The 25,274-nt window shown below is 36.0% G+C and overlaps 1 protein-coding gene across 2 annotated transcripts in view; it reads left to right on the forward strand.

Moving 5' to 3' along the window:
• The window catches only part of cin (Molybdenum cofactor synthesis protein cinnamon), a 377,936-nt gene that overhangs the window by 43,389 nt on the left and 309,273 nt on the right, over positions 1–25,274 (forward strand). For both annotated transcript variants that reach the window (XM_090403113.1, XM_090403112.1), the window contains exons 4-5: positions 462–519; positions 17,082–17,174. In XM_090403113.1, coding sequence (XP_090259239.1) covers positions 462–519; positions 17,082–17,174 — 151 coding nt within the window. The remainder of the gene's footprint in view (positions 1–461; positions 520–17,081; positions 17,175–25,274) is intronic.

The raw sequence follows: 25,274 nt of genomic DNA on the forward strand, positions 1-25,274 counted from the left end.
AGGAGTTTTTCTTAGGATAACCGTCTCCCAAATTTTTGGCAAATTAATGCAACCATATTTGTTAAGGTTGGGAGAATTCTTCAAAGCCATTGCTGACTCAAAAAATAATCTTTCAGATCTATAATGACTCCTAAATAGCACATTCGTTTTCCTCCATCTAATCGTGTGTGAAGGAGTGTCCAAAGCTTGGTCTGCCAGTCCCGACTTGCCATAGTAATAGTAGCGAATGTATCTTTCATGTTCTTCCAGGCAGATGTTCACTGATCTTCCTGTTTGCCCATAATAGGCCAAATCACAGTCACACGTGAATTTGGGAGACAGTTATCCTAAGAAAAACTCCTGGATAACTGCTGTTTTTTTTTTTTTTTGGCACCCTCTAACGAGAAAAAAAAAAAAAAATGAAACATGAAACTTATCTAAATGAGACTGCTTAAATATTCATCTTTCCTCTCTCTATACAGGTTTGACTGTGAAGTAATTGAAACAAAATGTGTACCTGATGAAAGAGAAGAAATAATAGTAAGCTGATTTATATTCAGTAAAATGTGTTTACTGAATATAAAAAAAAAAAAATAGGTAAACACAGTTTACTGAATATAAATCAGCTTACTATTATTTCTTCTCTTTCATCAGGTACGCATTTTGTTTCAATTACTTCACAGTCAAACCTGTATAGAGAGAGGAAAGATGAATATTTAAGCAGTCTCATTTAGATAAGTTTCATGTTTCATTTTTTTTTGGCACCCTCTAACAAAAAAAAAAAAAAAAAAAAAGAAAAGAAACATGAAACTTATCTAAATGAGACTGCTTAAATATTCATCTTTCCTCTCTCTATACAGGTTTGACTGCGAAGTAATTGAAACAAATTGTGTACCCGATGAAAGAGAAGAAATTTTTTTTTTTTTTTTTTCTCGTTAGAGGGCGCCAAAAATAGGACTTTAGATCTTTTGTCTTTTGCATTTGCAATTATATTGTTTCACTCACTCACTGTCGCATTTACATGTGTGTTGTGCTCTGATGATGCCGAGTTGAAAATCAGCGAAATATAAGCGTTAATAAAACATCTTTGTTGTTAAAAGTGTTTGTGGTGTTGTTAATACTGTGAAAAATAAGTCATGAATTTGGCAGGAATGATTGTGACATTGATTAGTATTGTGCAGGCTGTTTAGGAGCTCATTTGAAAAATATGCAAAAAAAAAAAAAAAAAAAAGACAACAAAAAACAATACTCTTTACAGTGAGTCTCACTGAATTGAATGTCATATTTCTCTGTATATAGTGTCATTCATATGAATCCTTGGATCAGATTATTTTTTAAGTAAAACATAATTTTTCTTAAGTTAACTTCACATGTTGACATTGTAATAATAATGTTGTGCAGGCAGGATTAGTCGATGCACATCTTTCAAGGTCTTACCACAGTAATGAGAATATGAATAGTGCTGCGTGTATTTATTCTAAAATGAAACATGAAACTTATCTAAACGAGACTGCTTAAATATTCATCTTTCCTCTCTCTATACAGGTTTGACTGTGAAGTAATTGAAACAAAATGTGTACCTGATGAAAGAGAAGAAATAATAGTAAGCTGATTTATATTCAGTAAACTGTGTTTACCTATTTTTTTTGGCAATCATAGCTTGTCTCTTATAGTTTATCTCTTATTAAATTGTCATATCCATTAGTTGTAAGAGGGATATGCACAAAAATGTTTTGCATTAAGAAAAGTCAATATTTTTTATTTTCAAACTTCACTAAAACTCATTTGCATAAATTCCCCACTACTTACAGACATCCAGACTACTAATTCTAACTGAACTTCAGTCATGTCAACCTGGTTATCAGAGCGGATAGCATCTCTGTTCGCCATCCACCAGGCTGTGCATTTGAATAACATTGCAGCATCGATTTTAGCTAATAGATGAATTTCATTGTCTGATATAAGATTCACTTCTACCACACCAACTATTCTACTATATATCCTGATTATTGGAAGCCTGAGATGGCTGTAACAGTTCAGTTCTATGTTTGGTCACTTGAAGATTTCTTATCTCTTAGCTTATTGAAAGTACTACGGTTTATAGCATTTTGCAGGTAGGATTCACATAAAAATGGCAATAACAACAACCGCTGTCCACCTCAACTATACAAACTACATTTTACACAATTTCTTCCAGCACATTTGGTGGGAGGGGAGATGTACCATGTATGAAATCTGACATCTCATGCCAAAGCATATCAACCTAGCTTCCCCTCTTTTTGATCTTTTCTGGTAGTTTGTTGCATTCATTTATTGCTCTTGATTGTTCTTCAAATTCTGATAACCTCTGAGCTCTGAATATCTATCTGTAAATCTTAATTTTCAGTTAGCCTCTATAGCACTGTCAATTTCGACCCTTCCCTTTGGAAAGACCCGAGTGTGAATCGTGTCTAGGATGTGAAGAATCTTTATCAGGACTTTTCAGTTGAAAGTGAGTTAGCCAGTCACATATGGAGGCAAAAGGTTTTTCATGCCTTAAAACAGACAAGCTGTCCAGAAGAACACATGTAGTTGACATTCATAATCAACTACATAGATCAGGGGTCTTCAACGCATGGCCCGCAGGCCACAGGTGGCCTGCAGAGCTCTTTGCCTTGGCCCACTGGCCATTTTGAAAAAAATAAGTACTTTACATTAAAATGCGATTAAATAAAAAATAGTTTCAATGAAGCCCGTGGGCCACTAAGCTATACTGTGGTATTTAGAATTGTAAGATGCTTTCCAGATTTACAAGGAACACTGTGCATTTGATAGTTTACATAAAATCCTATAAAAATAAATATTAAATAGACATGCTTCTTCAGCCTTCTACCAGTACCAAGCGGCACTTAAATGCTAGTACTAACATCATAGGTAGATGTCTGAAGCAGTAGTTTGTTTGAGTGTGCTGTCTAGTGCCTTCCAGATATATCTCGAAGGTTCTTGATACTTCGTTATTTTCATATAAATACAAGAGGATCTCATCCACAGTCAGTCAGTCAGTCATGAACAGTGTGATACTCGTGTATAAGGCACTCAGGTTCGTCGTGTCAGCCGTAGCCTATTGTGGTTTTATATTGCCAGACTTTTTTCATTAGTGTGAGACATATTAGAAGATAATAACCGTTACACTGCCATTTTGGATCCTTTTTTGGGTTGTTCACTTTCCATCACTATGGTGTCTATGAGTAAAAAGCGTAAATCAAGTGATTCTTGTAGAGATTTTAATGAAAAGTGGACCAATTTGTACTTTTTTGTGCCGATTGACGATAAGCCAGTATGTTTAATTTGTCTCGAGCCTGTGTCAGTATCAAAAGAATACAATATAAAATGACACTATGAGACAAAACATGCGTCCAATTTCGATCACCTTCAAGGGCAGCTTCATGTGGACCAAGTGAACCATCTCCAAATTGATTAAAATGCCAGCAGGGTTTGTTTAAAAGGCAGAGGGAAGAGAGCGAATTGTGCATCAAAGTAAGTTATGTAATAGCTGGAAAAAATTGTTAAAAATCAAAAGCCTTCTTGGACGGCACGTTTGTGAAAGAGCGTGCTGAGGAAATTCTGTGCCCAAATAATAAGGAAGTGTTTAAAAAACAACTCGCAAAAAAAGACTTAACTATTTTCAGCTTCTTGCTGAGTACAACTGTTCGTCTCTTGATGAATACGCTACAAAATTAGCTGTGTTGCGAAGTGAGTTCGAAGAGAGATTTAGTGATTTTCGTAACCAACAGTCTTCTTTAGATTTATTTTCAATGCCATTCAGTGTCAATGCTGCCGAAATTCCAGGCTCAGTACAAACGGAGTTGCTTGAACTCCAAAAAACAACTCTTCTTTGAGAGAAAAATTATTCAATGTGCCCTTGCTTACATTTTACAAAGACTACGTTTCTGAGGATGCATTCCCTAATCTTCGCCAGCATGCTTTGAAGATGTGTGCTTTGTTTAGAAGCATATACTTATATGAGCAGTTCTTCTCCAGAATAAAGCATGTGAAGTCCAAGACAAGAACTCGCATTATGGACCAACATCTCGAGAAAACTCTTCTCATAGCGACTTCCAACATTGATGCCAACATCGACTAGCTGATTAAGGAAAAGCATTGCCAAGTTTCCCATTGACATTTTAAAAAATGAATGTTTTGTTCATTAAATTATCTTTTTTCAATTATTGAATGTATTTATTTAACATGAACCCGACTCCTGCCTACGTTCTTGAGTTTTGTTTAATTTTATAGGATTTTATGTAAAGTATCAAATGCACGGCATTCCTTGTGAATTGGGAAAGCATCTTACAATTCTAAATACCACAATATAGCTTAGTGGGCCCCAGGCTTCATCGAAATTTTTAATGCAGCCTGCACTGATTGAAAGGGTGATGACCCATGACATAGATAGAATTAACTAAGGGCATTAATTAAGTACCATTTCCACTGACCAATTAAATAAGAAATGTGACATGCTTGTTTTTAGTAACAATAACAATACAGCAAGGTTGTACATGAAAATTGTGAGAGTGTGAATGTAGAAAGTGTGAATGATAGTATAAATGGTTTCTCAGAGAATAAAAAAGATGAGATAGATGCATTGAGTGAGATCGCGTTGTTGAATAGTGCGATAGAAAGAGCAAAACAGCAGCTAGAGTGCATGAACAAAAGTAGACTGAATGAACCAACCAATAATAAAAGGTATGACAGGAAAAATAGACGTATGAATGTGAACATGAACAAAATGAAGGATAGAGTGCTGTATGGAGACTCGTTAGTACGAGGTGTGTTAGTAGAGGATTTGACAAAATCGTACCAACCTGGTGCGACCATAAAGGACGTAACTGCGTCTATTAGAGAGCAAAAGGAAAGGGTGAAAGAAATGATTGTTGTGGCAGGTACGAATGATTTGAAAGGAGATTAAATGGAAATGATAGACGACCTGAATGAATTGTTTGAGGTAGCAAAAGAAAAGAGTGAGAGAGTTAGAATGATTAGTCTTTTGCCACGGTATGACAGTGAAATGTTTAAAAGGAGGGCTATAATTGCGAATGACTTTATGCGTGGGTTATGTATGATGAGTGGTGTGGAATTTGTGGATGTGTGGAGTGAGTTTGATGGGCGAAAGGATCTATATAAGATGGATGGCTTGCATTTGAATGGTTACGGTGTAAGAAGACTTGAGAAAGTGTTGCTGAATGTAGTGGATGTGCAAATTCAGGGAAACTAGATTTGTTAGGGGGGGGGGTAGAGATACAGTCCTTATGGAGGCAGTTGAATGTAAGAATGAATATAATATGCCAGAACAAATAAGGACAACAAATCTGAGTGGGATAGTTAATATAAGGCATCAAGGTAGGGTTGGGGCTAATGGGGGTCTTAAATTCATGTACACTAATACTAGGAGTATTAGGAACAAGAAGGAAGAGTTTTTGGCCATGGTTGGCACTTCCAGACCACAGGTTATAGGTATTAGTGAAACATGGCTGACTGTAGATGATATAACTAGTGGGATTGAATGTGATGGGTATAGTGTGTTCAGGAATGACAGAGAGAATAAAATGGGGGGAGGAGTATTGTTGATGATAGCTGATGAGCTCTAACCAAGGAGAATAGAAGTTGAATTGCAGGATAGAGAAAAGAGCACATTTGAGGCCATTTGGTGTGAGATTGCGGCTAGCAGAACTAAATATACAATTGGGTGCTGCTATAGACCAGGTGATGGAAAAGATGGTGGTGACAGTATGCACAAGCAAATAGAAGAAATGGGTGGAAGGAGGGTGATTATTATGGGAGATTTCAACTATGGTCGCATTGATTGGAGTGAGGAGAGGACACATGGGAGGAAAGAACTGGATTTTATGCGGTTATTAAGGGATAACTATCTGCGACAGCATGTAATGGAAAATACTAGGGGTCAGAGAGTGCTTGACCTAGTAATTACATCTGAGGATTTGGCTGTAACAAATATGACCACATTGCCACCAATCGGTGAGAGTGATCATAGGGTCTTAACTTGGGAGGTGGCTAAAGGTGTAGAATTTTCAATTAAGACAGGGTACATGTGGAATTATCGGGCTGGAAAGTATGACAAGCTTAGGAGTTTGATTGGTTCAGTGCCATGGCATGTACAACTGCAAGGACTAGAAGTTGATAGTGCATGGGAGGTAGTTAAGAAGTGCTTGCATGAAGCAATGGCTGACTGTATACCTAGAGTTCGAATAATAAATCAAGTAGGGGTTAAATGGATGAATAACACCATTAAGCTTGAGTTGCAAAAAAAGAAACAACTATGGAGGGAATTTAAGGAGAAGGGTGACCGGCAGGCACATGAACGGTATAAAGCGCAGGCCAGAAGGGTGACGAGTGTGGTAAGAAAAGCAAAAAAGGATTACGAAAGAACATTGGCCATGCAGGCTAAAGAGAATCCTAAACAGTTTTTTAGATATGTAGCAAGTAAAAGGAAAAATGTACATGGCAGATTGATTTTAAAGAATGCCGATGGTAGGGAGGTAAGTGAATCAGTTGAGATAGTTGAGTTACTGAGTGAGCACTTTGCAAAAGTATATCATCCAGGTGGTGACATTGCAGAAACGAATAAACCAGTAGATTATACGGGAATTGTGGTTAATGAAGTGGAGGTGAGTAGTCTATTGCATAACCTCGATGTCAATACATCTGTGGGATTGAATGGTATACCAGCTCGTGTTGTACGAGAAGCAGCTAAAGAATTGTCAGTACCCTTGACCATTTTGTTTAATTTGAGTCTCGGGTCTGGGTTAGTCCCGAGTGGGTGGAAAGAGGGGAAAATAGTTCCACTGCATAAAGGTGGTTCCAAGACTGCTGTTGTAAATTACCGACCGATTAGCATATCAGGAATCATTGTCAAGGTCTTAGAGAAATTAGTCAAGAAAATAATACAGGATTGGATAGATGAAAATGGGATATTGTATGGGGGACAACATGGTTTTGTGAAGGGTAGATCATGCCTCAGTAACTTGCTCACGTTTTATAACACAGTGACGGCTGAACTGGATAGGGGTAATGGGTTTACAGTGATACTACTGGACCTTGCCAAGGCCTTTGATAGGATACCACATGGAACCCTAATCAGTAAACTGGAGCAGATGGGTATAGATATAGGGTTGGTGAGATGGATAAGAGGGTGGTTGAAGGAGAGATATCAAAGAGTGGTTTATTCAGGAGTGGAGTCTAAAAGACGTCTTGTGACTAGTGGAGTGCCACAGGGCTCTGTTCTTGGACCACTGCTTTTCAATTTGTTCATCAATGATATTGGAAAGGATCTGAGAGGAAGTGTTCACTTGTTTGCTGATGATGCAAAGTTGGGTAGAGCAATTGTGAGTGCACAAGATGTCAAAATTTTACAGGATGATTTGGATAGTTTGGAGGACTGGGCTAGGAAAAATGGATGTCAATTTAATGTGGCAAAGTGTAAGGTTATGCACTTTGGGGTGAAAAGAATAGCAGCAGTATATCGCATTGGTGGAACCATACTCCAGGAGATTGATGAGGCCAGGGATTTGGGAGTGTTGGTGGATAGGGAGTTGAAGTTTAGGGGCACATTGCAAAAGTAACTAAAACAGCTCACTAAATCGCTTGGCTTCTGAAAAATACTTTAACATGCAGAGATGAACAAGTTGTTGTTCCTCTGTATCGAGCCTTGATAAGACCCCATCTGGACTTCTGTGCCCAGCTATGGGCACCAGGGTTTCTTCGTGATGGGGAGGAAGTGGAGAGGGTCCAGAGACGAGTGACCAAGATGATAGCAGGTCTGTGGAATAAACCTTATGAGAATAGGTTGAAGATTTGTGGGTTGCAGAAATTGGACGATAGGCGAAGGAGGGGTGATATGATTGAGACATTCAAATTACTGAAGGGTTTTTATAAGATTGATCCAGAAGATATTTTTGAAAATATGACTGGTGGTGGGAGGACTAGGGGCCATGCATGGAAGCTGGGCAAGAGCGTGGTTGACAAGGGTGTTAGAGCTAGGTTCTTTACTTGGAGAGTGGTAAATGAGTGGAATAAGCTTCCAGAGTCTGTTGTGGGTGCTACGACCGTGAATGAGTTCAAGGCAAGGTATGATAGATACTGTGTGAATGTTGAATAGTTGTTCTTGACATGATGTTAGGGCCTCCCTCGATGAGTCTGTCGACTCCTTGGAGTTTCCCGGAACAATAATAATAATAATAATATTTGATTGTCTTGATTTGATATATATTGTCTGCCTACATAGCAGAACATTGGATAACCCATTTTACTCTCCCAGCATTCTTGGTTTCTTCTTTGCCATTTCTTCTTCCAAATATACCACAGATGTCCTCTCCTCTTCAGTAGCTCAGACCATAAGCTTATGTAAGTTTTCTGTTTCAACCACTCTTTCCTGTTGTCTGCTTACTGTTTCTGCTCCCTGCTCCAAAATCTGTTCTAGTGACTACCTGAAGTGATCTTGCCGGAATGAAGGCCTTTATTCTAATTCCACTCAAAATATTCTCCCCAATATTCTCTTGGTTCTTCTTCTTCTTTTTCTTCACAAGTGTTCTTTTAAGGCTTAAAAGAACACCTGTTGGAGAAGAACCAGTGCTTCAGTAGTGAATAGGTATTTTGAGTGTAATTAGAATGAAGGCCTTCATTCCATCAAGATTACTTCAAGTATTCTGTAGAACAGGTTTTGGAGCATGGCACAGAAAGAGTAAGCAGACAGACAATAGGAAAGAAGAGTAGAAATTGCAGAAGAGGAGTAGAGATATTCCAAAAATTTTAGCATAATTGAGCATTAATGGGCTGGTTATGTACAATACAGGTAACTCTTGTTATACAAAGGGTTGGAAAAATGGTGAGGATTATTGCTAAATTTCAAATTAGCATCTTCAGAGCACAAAGCAGCATTTTTTAGTTTGCATGTGAGTAAGTGAAACAATTCAAATTCTAATGGACAAAAGATCTAAAGTTCTAATTTGGTACCCTCTACTGTTGTAAAAAAAAGAAGTATTACTGCTATGTAGGAGTTGATCTTAAGATAACAGTCTTCCAAATTTTTGGCAAATTAATGCTACCATACTTGTTCAGGTTAGGAGAATTCTTCATCTCCATGGAGATGAAGAATTCTCCTAAAAATAATCTTTTTGATATGTAACAACTTCTAAATAGCATATTGGTTTTCTTCATCTAATCCTGTGTGGAGTGTCCAAAGCATAGTCTGCCAGTCTTGACTTGCTATAATAATGATAGCGAATGTATTTTTTATGTTCTCCAAGGCAGATATTAAGAGATCTTCCTGTCTGCCCATAATAGGCCAAATCACAGTCACAAGGAACTTCATACACTTCAAAATATAGTAGAGGATGGAGTTTATCCTTAGGAGAGAGTGGATTGGAGTTGCTAACTTTTCTGATGTACCTCTGACATAGGAAATAGGAATAGTAATGCTTTGTTCTTGTGTATTAGAGGAGGAAGAAGCAGTGGAGCTATGTAGTATTTTATCTATTTAGTAGGAATTGTAGCCATTGGCCTAGAAAGTATGGTGTAAATATTTAAGTTTTGTGTGAAAGAACTGTATTATTAGAACAAATTGCTCTGGCTATGTGTAAGTGTTTTTAAAATACCATACTGTTGGACTGGATGATGATGATGTGCTTGCTTATGTGGATATCTTCCTGTGTATGTTGACTTTCTGTAAATGAAAAAAGATAGAGGGAGGACAGAGGGGGACAGAATGGAGGAAGGGTTTTGCTAATGATGGATGAAGAGTTGAAACAAAGAAGAGTAGAAGTGCTTCAAGATGACAGGTATGCAGAGGGCAGTTCATTTGAGGCTATTTATTATTATTCAGGCCTCCATGGAGTCAAAAGACTCATCGTGGGAGTTCCTTCCTAAAAACATAGTCTGTCAAGACTCATCGAGGGGAGGTACCCCTAAGAAACACAAAGTCTATCATACCACTCCTTAATCTCATTGACCGTTCTTGCTCTCTCACCACTCCATCAGGCAATGCATTCCATGGTTCAACCATCCTCCATGCAAAGAAACCACTCCTCACCCTCTTGCTCACAGTTTCCTTTCGTAACTTCTAGGGATGGCCTCTTGTCATCACTCCTTCCCACTGTTCAACCAAGCAAAAGAACTCCCCAGTGTCAACCCTGTGACCACCTCTCAACAGTTTAAAAGTCTCAGTCATATCACCTCTCCTTCTTCTATCCACCAAACTCTGCAGTCCACATTCCCTCAGCCGATCCTCATAACCAAAATTGTACAGTCCTGAAACCATCCTCAGCATCCGTCTTTGTACCCTTTCCACAGTTGATTTGTCCCCTTCAAATCCTGGGGACCAGATCTGAGAACAATAGGCTTAGTGTGGTCTGATCAGAGTCTTATACAATGGATTGATAACCATTTTATCTCTGCAGGTCAGTGTCCTTCTCATAATTGCAGCAATCCTCTGTGTTACCTTCACCACCTTTGCAATTTGTCCCCTAAATTTCAGGTTTCTATCAATCATCAACCCCAGATCTCTTGTCTCCCCCTACTTTCTCCATTATAACTCCTCCCATAGAGTATGCAACATCCCATCGATGTTTCCCAAACCTGAAGACCTTACATTTTGCTATTTGCATTTAAACTGATACTCCCATTCATTTGCCCATCTATCTAGCTTATTTAGTATGAGATAGAGATCAACAGGAGGAAATATGTAATTGGTCGCTGCTATAATCCAGGTGGTATAAGGGAGGGCAATATGCATTGGCAAATTTGCATGATGAGTGAATGTCAGATAATTATTATGGGAGATTTTAACTATGAGGGTTTATATAGCTGCGAAGAGATAATTCCTCGAGACAGCATGTAATGGATGGGATAAGAGATTCGAGAGTGTTGGATCTGGTCATAGTATTGGAGAATATATCAATAACCAATTTAGTGACAGTCTCCATTTGGGGAAAGTGATCATACAGTGTTGACCTGGGAGATTGTAAGAAGTGCTGAATTTTCTATTAAGAAGGGGTATATGGAATTACAAAGCTGGTGATTATGACAAACTGACAAGCAGTGCTGAATTTTCTATTAAGAAGGGGTATATATGGAATTACAAAGCTGGTGATTATGACAAACTGACAAGCAGTGCTGTGGCATGAGAATTTGAAGGGAAGAGATGTGGATGGTGCATAGGAGATTGTCAGAGGGTGTTTATGGAAAGAAAGCAGTATCAGACTGTATACCCAGAGTCAGGAGGAGAAGTGATGTAGGAGTAAGATAGATGAAGAGTATTATTAAGCAGGAATTGCAGATAAAGAAAAGGCTGTGGAGGAAGTATAAAGAAAAAGGTGATCAGCATACCCAAGGTAGAGACAAGAAGGTCATCCTTCTTGTCTCTACCTAAGCAATGGAAGGATGACTTAACAGAAGCAAATCAAATAGTTGAGTTACTTTGAGATCATTTTGCAAAAGTGTAATATTGCAATTCCAAATATGTCACTGACTGATGAGAGTCTAGAGATAGAAGAAATGAGGTGCTTAGTATATTACAGAACATTTATGCTAACATTGCCATAGGGTTAGATGGGATATTGGCTTATGTGTTATGAGAATATGAGAATATGCAAGAGAATTAGCACCTTCTCTGACCAAACTCTTTAAGTCTCAGTTCTGGTAAAGTTCCATTTGAGTGGAAAAAGGGGGAAATAATTTCACTGCATAAGGGAACCTCCAAGACAGTAGTAGCAAATTATAGACCAATCAGTATATCAGGAGTGGTGGATAAGGTTTTGGAGAAATTTATGAAAATTAGAATTCAGAACTGGGTGAACAGAAATATGATACTTTATAAGAGGCAACATTTTTTGTGAATTGTAGGTCTTGCTTTAGTAATTTACTTTCTATAATAATGTAACAGTGGAGTTGGATAAAGGAAATCCTTACTCAGTGATACTGCTGGACTTTGCAAAGGTATTTGACAGGATTCCACATGGAACTCTGTTGCATAAATTGGAGCAAATGGAATGGAATCGAAAGCTGGTGATTTGGATTAGAGGGTGGCTGATGGATAGATATCAAAGTGTGGTTTATGGAAGAACTGAGTACAGGAGAAGGAAGGTGACTAGTGGTGAACCTGAGGGCTTGGTCTTCTGTTGTTTAATTTGTATATAATGATATTGGAACTAATTGGACATGAAATATCCACTTTTTTGCTGATGATGCAAAATTGGGAAGAGCGATAGTCAATGAAGGTTGATATAGTTATCTTTCAGGATGACTTAAATATGCTGGCAGTATGGGCAAAGATAAACTGATGTCAGTTTAACATGGCTAAGTGTAAGGTGATGCAATGTGAGAGGATGAGATCACATGCTGTGCACCATATTAATGGTATTGAACTGCAAGAAGTTGACATGGCAAGGCAAGGGACTTGGAGGTTATTGTTGACTGAGAACTTTAGTTCATCATTATCATCATCAAATTCCTGACATGTACCTTCAAGTAGGTGTACAGGATATGATAGTACTACATGAAAAATTTACATCATTACTAACTTGATATCTACAATTTTTCTCCAAATCAGTCTGTTCCCTGTCAAGATCCCAACATTATCAGATCTTATATTTCTATCTTCTAAGGCACTTTTTACTGTACCAGTCCACCTATATCTTGTTCTCCCTCTGGGTCTTTATCCTGCCAACCTGGCAGAGAACACTAATTTTGCTAATCTTTCCTCTCCCATTCGGTTTAAGTGACCATACCACATGAGATTAGCTCTGCTAACACATTCCTTGATGCTGACAATGACAAGATCTTTCCTAATATTGTCATTTTTAATATGATATGCCATTGATGCCATCTGTTCATGCTCCTAATCTTTCTCAGGACTCTCATATCCGTGGTCTCTAGTCTTTGGTCAAGTGTTTTTACTTCTGACCCAGCTCTCAGAACCATAAGTTAAAATTGGTTTGAACACTGTCTTCTATACAGCTAATTTAGTGTTTTGACTAATTTCTCTCTTATTCCATATGAATTTATTCAGTTGACATTCCAGCTTTGTTGATTCTGTTGTCTATTTCCATATTTGATTTACCATCTTCACTAAAAATCGTTCCTAAGTAGCTGAAATGTTTTACTTGTTCTATAGGTTTTTCATTCACAATGCAGTTGATATTTTCTCTGCATCTCCCTATTTTCATTGACCTTCATACCATATCTATTACAACAGTTATTCAATTTAGTCGGAATCTTGCAGACTTGTAGCAGATTTATTTAGAAGTATAACATCGTCTGCATAAAGCAAACAGCTGACATTAACATCTCCAATTTTGATATCAGGTTTAATACCACTTTCCTTCATAATGTGATCCATATAGATAATGAATAACAGAGGGGATAATGTACATCCTTGTCTCACTCCAGATTTAACATTAAACCATCTTCCTATACTCCCTAGCTGCTCTCTTGGCATCTTGTCATATGCCTTTTCCAGATCGACAAAACTTAAATACAGATGTTTGTTATATTCCCATGATTTCTCAACTATTTGTCTTAAAGTGAAAATGTGCTCCTGACAGCCTCTATTTGACCTGAATCCAGTGCACTTTGTTCCTGAATCCTGCACCAAGATTCCCTTACACAATCCTTCTCAACCGTTTCTCAAGTATACTTGAGTAAATCTTACCAGGAGCAATCTGTAGAGAAATACCTCTGTAATTCTCACATTCAGTTTTATTTCCCTTTTTATATATGTGTACTATGAGAGCTCTACTGCAATTATCTGGAATTCATCCATCTGTCCAGGCCCTCTGAACTATGCAGTGCAGCCGCTGTAAGACTTTTATTCCTCCATACTTGAGCATTTCTGGTTGAATATCATCTACTCCAGCTGCTTTTCCACATTTCAGGCTTTTGATGGCTTTTTCTACTTCAAGTATGGATATTTATTCCTGATTGCTTGCCTGGTCAGTGTTTTTTACCACTATGCTGTCACTGATTATTTCATTTAGCAATTTTCTGAATTTTCATTTAGTAATTATCTACCTGGATAATTACTCTATACATCAAGGATAGCTTTTTCTCCAGTTTTCATGTCGGCTTTCTCATTTATAATTCCTTTTACAGCACTCTTTCCCCCTTTTCTGAGCTCCTTCAACAACCTCCAGAATATCTGGCCACCTTCTTGATATTTATTTTCTGTGTTCTTACCAAAGTCCTCCCATGACTTTGGTTTCTAAATGAGTTTCTAAATTAAATTCTCTGCTTTTCTCTTTAAGTAGTTTTAAACAAAAAAGCTGCATCCATTGTAGAGCTTCATTTTTTAAATCCACATAGACATTCTAATAATATTTTTTCACTGTATATTTTCAGTTTTTGATTAAGTATTCTAATATATATTTTGTGATGTATTCAATAAACTAATACCCCTGTAATTAGCAGATTTTCTTTTTTATCATTTTTTAAATATAGTTATTAAAAATGTTAATAATCTCTGATGAAATGTTTTTCTAACAAATTTATACAGTTTGAAGTTTATCCCATCTTCTCCCTGATTTACCTTTCTTTATTTTACTTAAGTTGTACTTTAATTCTTTCATTATTATTATGTCATTTAAAGCATTTTGTAAGTTTTTGGTGTAATTTTTTTATGTTAATATTATCTGTCCATAGATATATATAAAGTAACCCAAGAATTATTTTAAATCTTTTTCAAAATTTATATTTGCAGTTTCTTTTATATCTGCATTAATTTGGTTTGGTATTTTATATGCATTGGGTCTTATTTTGTATATATCATTTTCTAGGTATGATACAAATTTTTTTCTCTCTCTCTTTCTGGTTTCTCTTTCGGCTATTGCTTGTTTTTTTTATATTCAATTTTATCTCCTTGTTTTTTGTTACTTAACCATCTTTTAAAGGCCACCTTTTATTTTCAATTGTTGTTCTATTTCATTGTCCCATATATGTATTTTTTTTATTTTTATGATATTTTTTTTGTGTGTCTCTAGACTTTCATATGCAGCTGCTGCATATGAAATAATTTCTCATATATTATTCCATTCTTTCTCAATGTCTTCATTTTCTTGTATTTTTTCTAAATAGTCATTAATCCTCTCTTCGTATAAATTTCTTATACTTAAATTGTTTAGTAGTCTTACTTTGTAATTAAATTTTGTTTGTAGTTTGTTTATTTTTTTGTATTTTTTGTAACCAGTTGGGTGGAAACCTTAATTTTGCCTGCACCAAATAATGATCTATATTTATTTCTAGCGCTCTCCTGACTTGAACATATACGAACAGGTTTGCTGCCTTTTCATTTGTTATAAAGTAGTCTATTATTGCCGGCCTGGTTGGCCGAGTGGTTAGCGTATCTGCTCTACAGCCAAAAGGTTGCGGGTTTGAATCCTGCCGTGGGCATGGATGTTTGTGATTGTCTATGAAAATAATAATGGTAATGATGGAAAGTAGATGCTGTTGGTAGATGAGATGGTTTGTGGATGAGGTTGAGTGGTAGAGACGGAAAGTTGTAGAGTAGGTGACCTCCAGGGCTCCCTGGAGGTGTCAAATAATAATATAATCAATGAGCCGTTTTCTGTTTTTGTTTACTGTTGGTTCTCCAAATGTTTTTTATTATTATTAATCTTTTTCATTCCCATTCTGGCATTAAGACCTTTAGTTACTATTTGTATAATTATTTGTCTCTTTTATTTAATTTTTCATATATTCCTGGTAACTGTTTGTCATTTTCTTCTTTTTTTCCTTCTTTGGAGGTATACACTTCAACAACTGCAAATTTTCTTTATTTAATATTAATCGTACTTCTGATATTCTTTTATTCCAGTATGTATAATGAGTTTATTTTGCTTTAAATGATTTATGGATCAAAATCATTATGACAGCTTTTGCATGTATTTGTTTATATATACTCCACTATATATATATATATATATATTTTTTTTTTTTTTTTCAATGTTGGGCCCATATACAGGAGGTTGGTTGGTCAACCTATAGTACGTTAGTACCATGTATGGGTGATGGGTTGTGAAAGTTTTGCTGCCTTTTCATTTGTTATAAAGTAGTCTATTATTGCTGGCCTGGTTGACTGAGTGGTTAGCATATCCACTTTCCAGCCAAAAGGTTGCAGATTTGAATCCCGCCGTGGGCATGGATGTTTGTGATTGTCTGTGAAAATAATAATGATGGTGGTGGATAGTAGATGCTGCTATCATATATGATATGATAATTAGTTTTTTCTTTTGTTCCTTTCAGTTTCTTTTTTGTTTCAGTAAGAACTGCAATTGCTATGTTTTCTTCATCTAAAATTGAATCTAATTCTTCTTCTTTATATGATCTGTTTATCATGTTTCACCACATTTTTCTTTTTCTGAAACTTGTTAACCTTTTCCAATTTACAATCTTTTCTTATGTTCTTCCAATCCGGTTTAGATTTCTTTGAGATTATAAAGTAATATGTGTGTTTCCTTATGTCAAGTTATTAGCATGATAATAGGTATCATGGTGGTGGGACTGCCCCCTTATGGCAACTAGACTTGCATTTTTTAGTAGATAGTGGAAACTACAGTTTGAGAAGAAAGGGTCACTAGTCTTGTCCTCAAACTGCTCTAATAGCACTAGGAAGGGGGGGGAGGTGATGGAATAAGAAGTAAGAGAGAGAGAGAGAAAAACGATACCAAGTGTATATTGTATTGGATTTGATATGCCTTACTCACCAGGCTGAGTCCCAGAGAAAGGCACTCATATTGTTAGCTCCTTTCTCATAAATAGTTGTAAAAATATAAATGTAAATATGAATATTGATACAAAAATATAAATGCTATATATATGTTAATCAGCATTTAGAACCTACATGTAATATATGTGTTGTATTCAATGGAGCATACAAGAAATAAATTAGATGAATTTTTAATAAATTTATCTAATAACTTACTCCTGCAGGATATTGGGAGGAAAACATTTTAGAGGTATTAAAACCACTAAACAAAAATATAAATCTAATAATAACTTACAGTAATTCATGCTGATAAACATGATTTTTTTATATCCATTTATGTATATTTATTAAGAATGTGCTGAAAACATGGGCAGGCTGCAGGAAGATTGATGTAATTTTGACTACTGGTGGAACTGGGTTTAGTGCCCGTGATGTAACTCCTGAGGTAAGAATTTAGTTTTGTACTCAGTTAAACTCGTAAAATTATTCATGTCAATTAGAGGATAAAGGTCTGTCATCACTTCTAAACAGCATATTAATCTTTAAAGGTACCTGTAACATGATTATAAATAATAAATTACATGATAACCACAGTAATTAACTGTAATGAAATGAAAGTACAGATATTTTGTACTGAAAATAACAGTACATCATCATCAGTGTGTAGAAATGAGCAAATCAAAGGAACTTTATTAATATTAATTTCTAGCACGCAGCAACAGCTTTTAATTGGTAAACCACCGGCTGATGTATGTACTTTGTATTACCGTTCCTTTAATTTGCTTGTTTCTACACAATGATGATGTACTGTTATTTTCAGTACAAAATATCTGTACATTCATTTCATTAAAGTTAATTACTGTGGTTATCGTGTAATTTATTATTTAAGCATATTAACTGTTTCTTCTCATATTAACTGTTTCTTCTCATATTACAGTAATCTTCTCTTTATGAGACTTACAGAACTTCATTCAAAGTTCTGATTTCAAGTTAATTTGAAATTAAATTGCGCTTTCCCCAATATGAGAGTATCATACCCCAGAATTCTTTATTTATTTCTATTTTTTTAAACACTACTTATCACTTGGGGTGCTTAACGGTCAAAGCTGTATAACTGAGAGGAGACTCCACGTAGCCTTTAAAGGAATGCGGAGAACCGATCAGGGCTTCTGACCTAATGTCCAATCCTCACCTTCTCGTGGTGCACCCTGTTGGGTATCTACCTGGATACTGAACGAACGAGGATGGGCTGGCAATTTGGGATATAGCCGACCAAATTGTATTCTTATTGGCTTAAACCAATATACAAAATGATGGTACCACATGATAAAATTTCATGCCAGCTGGGGCGTCGCCAGGTTAAACAACGGCCCTGTTGTTTTCACCAGGAAACCAGGGTGAACAGCGAAAAGTTAGCTACTGGAACGAATCTGAAAGCACACCTTAACTCAACAACACCAGAGTTAAAGATCGGTACTATCAACATAAGAAGCCTGAATTGCAAAGAAATGGAGCTAGCTGAGGAATTAGATAAGTGCCAGATCGACATAATAGGGGTGACTGAAACAAAAAAGACAAAACTGGTGAGATTTTTCTGAGCAATAAATACAAAATGTTATATTCAGGAAATGACAATCAAGGAAAAGAAGGAGTAGCCTTCTTTTCCTTGATTAATTTGTATATTCAACACTAAATACGAGGCTAATCTTCTTGAATGGCAGGCAGTCTCAAGTAGAGTGATGTGGGCTAATATCAGAATGGGGAATTGGACAAATGAGACATATTTGTGCCAATGGTACCACAGAAGGTTCTACTAAGGTAGAAGTGGAGGAATTTTTTGATGCTTTAGAAAAAGCAAAAAACAAAAAAGACAAAACTGGTGAGATTTTTCTGAGCAATAAATACAAAATGTTATATTCAGGAAATGACAATCAAGGAAAAGAAGGAGTAGCCTTCTTTTCCTTGATTGATTTGTATATTCAACACTAAATACGAGGCTAATCTTCTTGAATGGCAGGCAGTCTCAAGTAGAGTGATGTGGGCTAATATCAGAATGGGGAATTGGACAAATCAGACTTATTTGTGCCAATGGTACCACAGAAGGTTCTACTAAGGTAGAAGTGGAGGAATTTTTTGATGCTTTAGAAAAAGCAACTGACAACGAAAAAGGAAAGTTGGTCCTTGTTGGGGATCTAAATAGCAGAGTAGGAAATGATTGTCAGACATACAAAAATAATTTGGGAAAATTTGGAGAAAGAGCGAAGCTAATAATAATGGCAAATACCTATTGGATTTCTGTTCAGGACATGGACTGGTTATTACTAACACCATGATCCAACATAAAAATGTGCACAAATTCACATGGAGAGAAGAGGCAAGTAATAAGAAAAGTCTCATTGACTATGTAATTGTTGATAGTGATGTTTTCAACTTGTGCATAACATCAGAGTGTGCAGAGGATTTGAAATTGGAAGTGATCACTATTTAGTCTTGAGCAGGATAAAACTGAATTTCATATTGAAAAGAATAACATGTCAGAAAGTTTTAAAGTGAATAAAAGTTGAGCAGCTCTAAGATGTGAACTGTAGACTAAAATACACAAAGATTATTGAAGAAAAAATGAAAGAGTTTGAGAACAGCAACCACACCTTGGAGATTCATTGGCAAGACTTGAAAAAAACCCTGGTTGATTCAGCCAGAGAGGCATGTGGTGAAGCTGTCTGCAAGGATAGAAAAATCAGAACTCCATGGGGAACACAGGAAGTTAAAGAGGCAGCGAAGGAAAAGATGAAAGCATATCAAACATTCCTGGCAAATAAGTCTGCTTGTGCTCTTTGAGAATACAGACCACAAATGTAAGAAAGCTAAACATTGTGTAAAACTAGCTAAACAAAAGTCATGGGAGGACTTTGGCAACAACATAGAAAATAAATATCAATATCAAGAAGGTGGTAAGATATTCTGGAGGTTGTTGAAGAAGCTTAGAAATGGCGGAAAGAATGCTGTAAAAGGAGTTAGAGATGATAAAGGTGATATGAAAACGGGAGGAAAAGATATCCTTGAAGTGTGGAGTAATTAATTCGAAAAATTGCTAAATGAAACAAGCAGTGATAGCACAGTGGTAGAAAACACTCAACATGCATACGGTCAGGAATACATATCCATACTTGATGTAGAAAAAGCCATAAAAGGCTTGAAATGAAAGGCAGCAGGAGTAGATGATATTCGAGCAGAAATGCTGAAGTATGATGGTATGAAAGTCTTACAGTGGCTGCACTGCATAGTTCAGAAAGCCTGGACAGAGGGACAAATTCCCAATTATTGGAGTAGAGCTCTCATAGTACCCATATATAAAAAGGGAAATAAAACTGAAGTGAGAATTACAGAGATATTTCCCTATTGAGTGTTCCTGGCAAGATCTATGCAAGTATACTTGAGAAATGGTTGAGAAGAAAAAGCTTGGTGAAGAACAAGCTGGATTTAGGCCAAATAGAGGCTGTCAGGATCAGATCTTCACTTTACGACAAATAGTTGAGAAAGCATTGGAATATAACAAAGATCTGTATTTAAGTTTTGTCGATTTGGAAAAGGCATATGACAAGGTGCAAGAGAGAAGCTATTCAATACACTACAGTTATATGGTGTGAATGTGGCATTATATCAAGCAATACTTAGTCTTTATTTGAGTTGTAAGTAAGCAGTTAGAATTGAAGGAAGTACAGGAAGATGGTTTAATGTTAAATCGGGTGTCAGACAAGGATGTACATTATCCTCTCTGTTATTCATTATCTATATGGATCACATTATGAAGGAAAGTGGTATTAAACATGATATCAGAATTGGAGATGTTAAAGTTCAGCTCTTTGCTTTATGCGGACGATGTTATACTTCTAAATAAATCCGCTACAAGTTTGCGAGATTCCCTGACTAAATCGAGTAACTGTTGTAATAGATATGGTATGAAGGTCAGCATTAAAAAGACAAAGATAATGAAAATAGGTAGAAATGTTGAAAATGTCAACTGTGTTGTGTTATTACTTGTGGAACAATTACAACATTTCAGCTACTTAGGCACGATTTTTAGTGAAGATGGTAAATTAAATATGGAAATAGACAACAGAATCAATGAGGCTGGTATGGTAGGAAGTCAATTGAATAAATTCATATGGAATAAGAGAGAAATTAGTCGGAACACTAAATTAGCTGTATATAAGACAGTGTTTCAAACCAGTTTTAATTTATGGATCTGAGAGCTTGGTCAGAAGTAAAACACTTGACCAAAGACTAGAGACCGCAGCTATGAGAGTCCTGAGAAAGATTAGTGGAATGAACAGATGTCATCAATGGCAATATCATATTAAAAACGAGAATATTAGGAAAGAACTTGACATTGTCAGCATCCAGGAATGCGTTAGCAGAGCTAATCTCAGGTAGTATGGTCACTTAAATCAATGGGCGAGGATAGATTAGCAAAACAAGTGTTCTCTGCCAGGTTGGCAAGAAAACAACCCAGAGGAAGACCAAGATATAGGTGGATTGATACTGTACAAAGTGCCTTAGACAATAGAAATATAAGATCTGATAATGTTGGAGTCTTGACAAGTAATAGACTGAATTGGAGTAAAATTGTAGATAGGATGTTAGTAATGATGTAAATTTTTCATGTAGTACTATCATATCCTGTACACCCCTTGAGGGTACATGTCAGGAATTTGATGATGATGATATCACTTTTCTATACATGTTTTATGGTAATCTCATTCACAAGAGGTAATGCAACTTTTAGTACAACACTTGGGTAGAAACGTAAAGAGAAAGAAGAAACTTATTAACATTGGGTTTGAAGAACTCTAGATTATATACTTTAGGAAAAAGGAAAAATGTAAGAGGAAAGACTTTCAAAAGACAACAGTAGAAAAATTGAAAATTGTTGCATGTATTTTAACAGTTTAGAAGCGAGTGGGGAGAGATGAGTCATTAATTCTCATGGAGCTCTTAGGGACTCCATCCCAAACAAGGAATGGTATTCAGTGGTAATAGATTTGTATGAAGTTAACAGTTAATCTCACCTTGTGTCCAGTCCTCACCTTCATGTCATGAACTGTGTTAGTAGGTATCCATGCGGATACTAAATGAACGAGGATGTACTGGCAATGTGAAGTTTAGCCAAATAAATTGTAATTCTGTATTGGCTTAAACCAAAATCCAACATGATGAATTGATGAAATGCTACACTAAATGGGACTAAAAGTACATAATAAACAATGCTGTTGCTGCTGTTTTCATCAGTGAACCAAGGCAAACAGCTAAAAACCAGTTACTGAAACAAACTCAAACTCATTAACATCAGAATTCAAGATAGTCACTGTTAATGTAAGAAATATCGATGACAGTGAACTGGAAATGACAGAAGAATTAAAGAAGTACCACATCTTTTATTGTTAATACTAACATTATTCATAGACATGATTAAAAGACCATGCACATAAATTACATAAAAAAAATAAAGAATTTAATATAAATCACTAATATTTTTTAATGAGTATCTCATCACATTACCAGAGTGAATACACATAAAGAGAATAGACCCCCCCTACATGAAGCAATTCTATTCATTTCTTGCAAGGCTACTGATCTACTTACAAGCCTTGACATCATTAATCCATTGACCAATGTACCGAGAACAGAAACTATACAATTATTACAAGACCTCTTTCCACTGGACAGTGTAGATATCTCTTTTGGGTTCTTTCCTTTCTCCCTAGTTAGCAAATCTATTCATGGAATAGTTTTAAGAAAATGTCATTCAGTACCAGAAGATGCAATATAAAGTTTGGCTCAGATTATGTCAACAATGTTTTCATCATTTGGCCTGGCCCTATTATCCAAATGGACGAATTCCTAATATAACTTGATAGCATTCACCCTCGGACGAAATTCACTGTTGAATTGGAGGTAAATAAGCCTATACATTTTTTGATACACTTGTTGAAGTATCCAAACAAAACATGCTCAATTGCTCATTATATAGGAAGCCAACAAACACTGGACATTACTTGCAAGCTACATCCCATCACTACCTAGTGCACAAAATAGGTAGTATTTGTTCCCTTTGTGATAAAACTTACAGAATCTCCACTAATATAGATAAAAGAAACCAAGAATTAGATTACCTAAGCACCATTCCTACCAAAGAATCATTACAACAGATTCAGCAAAATTCTACATCAACCCCCAATAGAGCTGGGTGAACATGAAAAACAAGACTTTCAGATGAATTCTTCCCTATATATAAAATCAGTAACAGATAAAATATCAGATATTGCATGGTGAACAAAATATAAAAGTCATATTCTATTCCCATGAACAAGATCTGTGATCTTTCCAAGCCTCCAAAACTCCTCTATCTACCTTTTAAACAACCAGGTGTCTGCAAGATCAGTTGTAGCTGTGGTTTACACTATATATGACAGACAGACAGGTTGGGAGAGGTATGCTAATCTAAATGCATGAAGGACATTGAGAACAGTAGGAAACACAAAACAGGACTGGCAGCAAATACAACTGAAACCAAACATCAAGTATTTTGGAAGCAAACAAAAATGCTTGTTTCTATTTCATTGTCCCATATATGTATACTGATTTTTCTCAAAAACATTCACAGAATCAGCTGAAATGATCAAACACTCTTAACTGTACAACAAAAAACTTTATATCAAATCTAGTGTTCTCTAATTCAGCACGAAACACATGTAGTCCATCAGTAGTAGTAGTATGAACCAAACTATGAACCAACAACAGCACCATAGCAAATACATTTTCCATTGTTATTCCTGTTCAAATATTTTTATTATGTACATTACTTGTTATAACCTGCTTTTTAGTTTATTTCCATATTTCTCCTGACAATGTGAAACATTTAGAATTTTCACGAAACTAGTAGATTAGTAAATGAAATAGTATTCTATCCCATTTGGTACTTTCTTGTGGAGTAATATCAGCAAAAAAATTAAAATAAAGCTTGCTTTATTCTCCCCCACCTTTGGTAATGTTCTAATGCCAGTTAAAATCACTTTTTTTCTTATGTTGACTTTTTCATCACATTACATCCCTAGCCTTTTCAGCCTCCAAACAACTTGGTATATTGTTGATTGGAATTATTTCTTCTTTTCTTCTTCTTCTCAATTAATAAAGCTTTATAAATCTCAGATGTGCTCACATTTAGAGTATTGTTCTTACATTTGGAACAGTGTACTAAAATTGCCTCAGAATGTTAGATTATATCCAGACAAAGACTCTCTGCTTAATAGATAACTTCTCTCTCACTGACTCCCTCCAAATGCTGTTTCATAGATTTTTGTTTTTTCTTCTTGTATTGTGTCTGTGTTTTCTTCATATCTTTTTATCTTTTTTTTTTATGTTTTTTTTTTATTTTTAAAATAGCTATTTTCATGTGTGTGCTACTTTACTTAACTGGCCAGTGCCATTCCTCTGCTGTCCTCTAACCATGTATGCACACAGGTTGTTGCTGATCAACATTTGTACACCGTTTCATTTCTCTGCCAGCTTCTCATTCTCTTCCTTCATTTTGTCTGTCTGCTTTGGAATAGCCGTTCCCATTCTGTTTTCTCCAATGAACACAAGCCCTCATCTCTTCAAAAAGAACACATTAACAGATTCCTTCCTTCTCTTTAATCTTGTTGTCATCTGACTTGTAGCATGTCTTGTGATATCTGTCATATTTGTATTTGATATAAAAAAAATAATAAAATGAGGGCGGTTCACTTAACAGATGATCCTCTCCCACAGGCTCACTATACTTACTTTCTTTCTCCTAACCTAATTGCTCACACTGCACCACTCTTTAGTTGTACTTTTTGTGACATCTCATGTTGGGTGGTTGATTAAAGACAGACACACACACAAGCAAACAGACAAACTGGTAGTCCTTTTTATTTTCCAAGGGAGTAAGCAAGGCTATTTTAGCCCTAATGTTTTGATGCTTAATAGCCAGTCTGTTACCCTTACCATCACTTACAGCTGGTCCAAGACTATCAATGATCCAAACGGGAAGGAGAGTATATGGTAGAAAACTGCAATCCCATGGTTCCTAACCCTGATACTATATGTGAGTTCTGTGGTTGATTTTCTTGAGTTATGGAGTTAAATGCCAGAGTTTCTAGATGCAAAAACACCACTTGTTCTTGCCCAAGGTTGACTGACTGACTTGGGAACAGCTGAAAAAAGGCCTAGAAAATGTTCTTCTGACTAGTGATTAGAATTGAATTTAGAATGGTTCCAGCAGCATAGCACATGGAAGCAGAAACCATTTCCACAGTGCTACATAGGTACTTAAAAAGCAGAATCCTGAAGCACAAATAACAAAAATAAAGTTTATCATTCAGGACTTGCTTTAGTAATGACAGCATGATTCAGTCCATTTTTGTGAGCTCTTATTTTAAGTTTGTTATCTGATTATTTTAAGTTGCATGCTAATAAAATTTATTTTAATTATTAATATCAAAGCTTATTAATTTTTTTTTTT

Source organism: Typopeltis vanoorti, chromosome 13 (assembly GCF_054136105.1).
Source record: "Typopeltis vanoorti isolate ZY-2024b chromosome 13, IOZ_Tvanoo_1.0, whole genome shotgun sequence".
In the NCBI taxonomy this organism is placed as follows: Eukaryota; Metazoa; Arthropoda; class Arachnida; order Uropygi; family Thelyphonidae; genus Typopeltis; species Typopeltis vanoorti.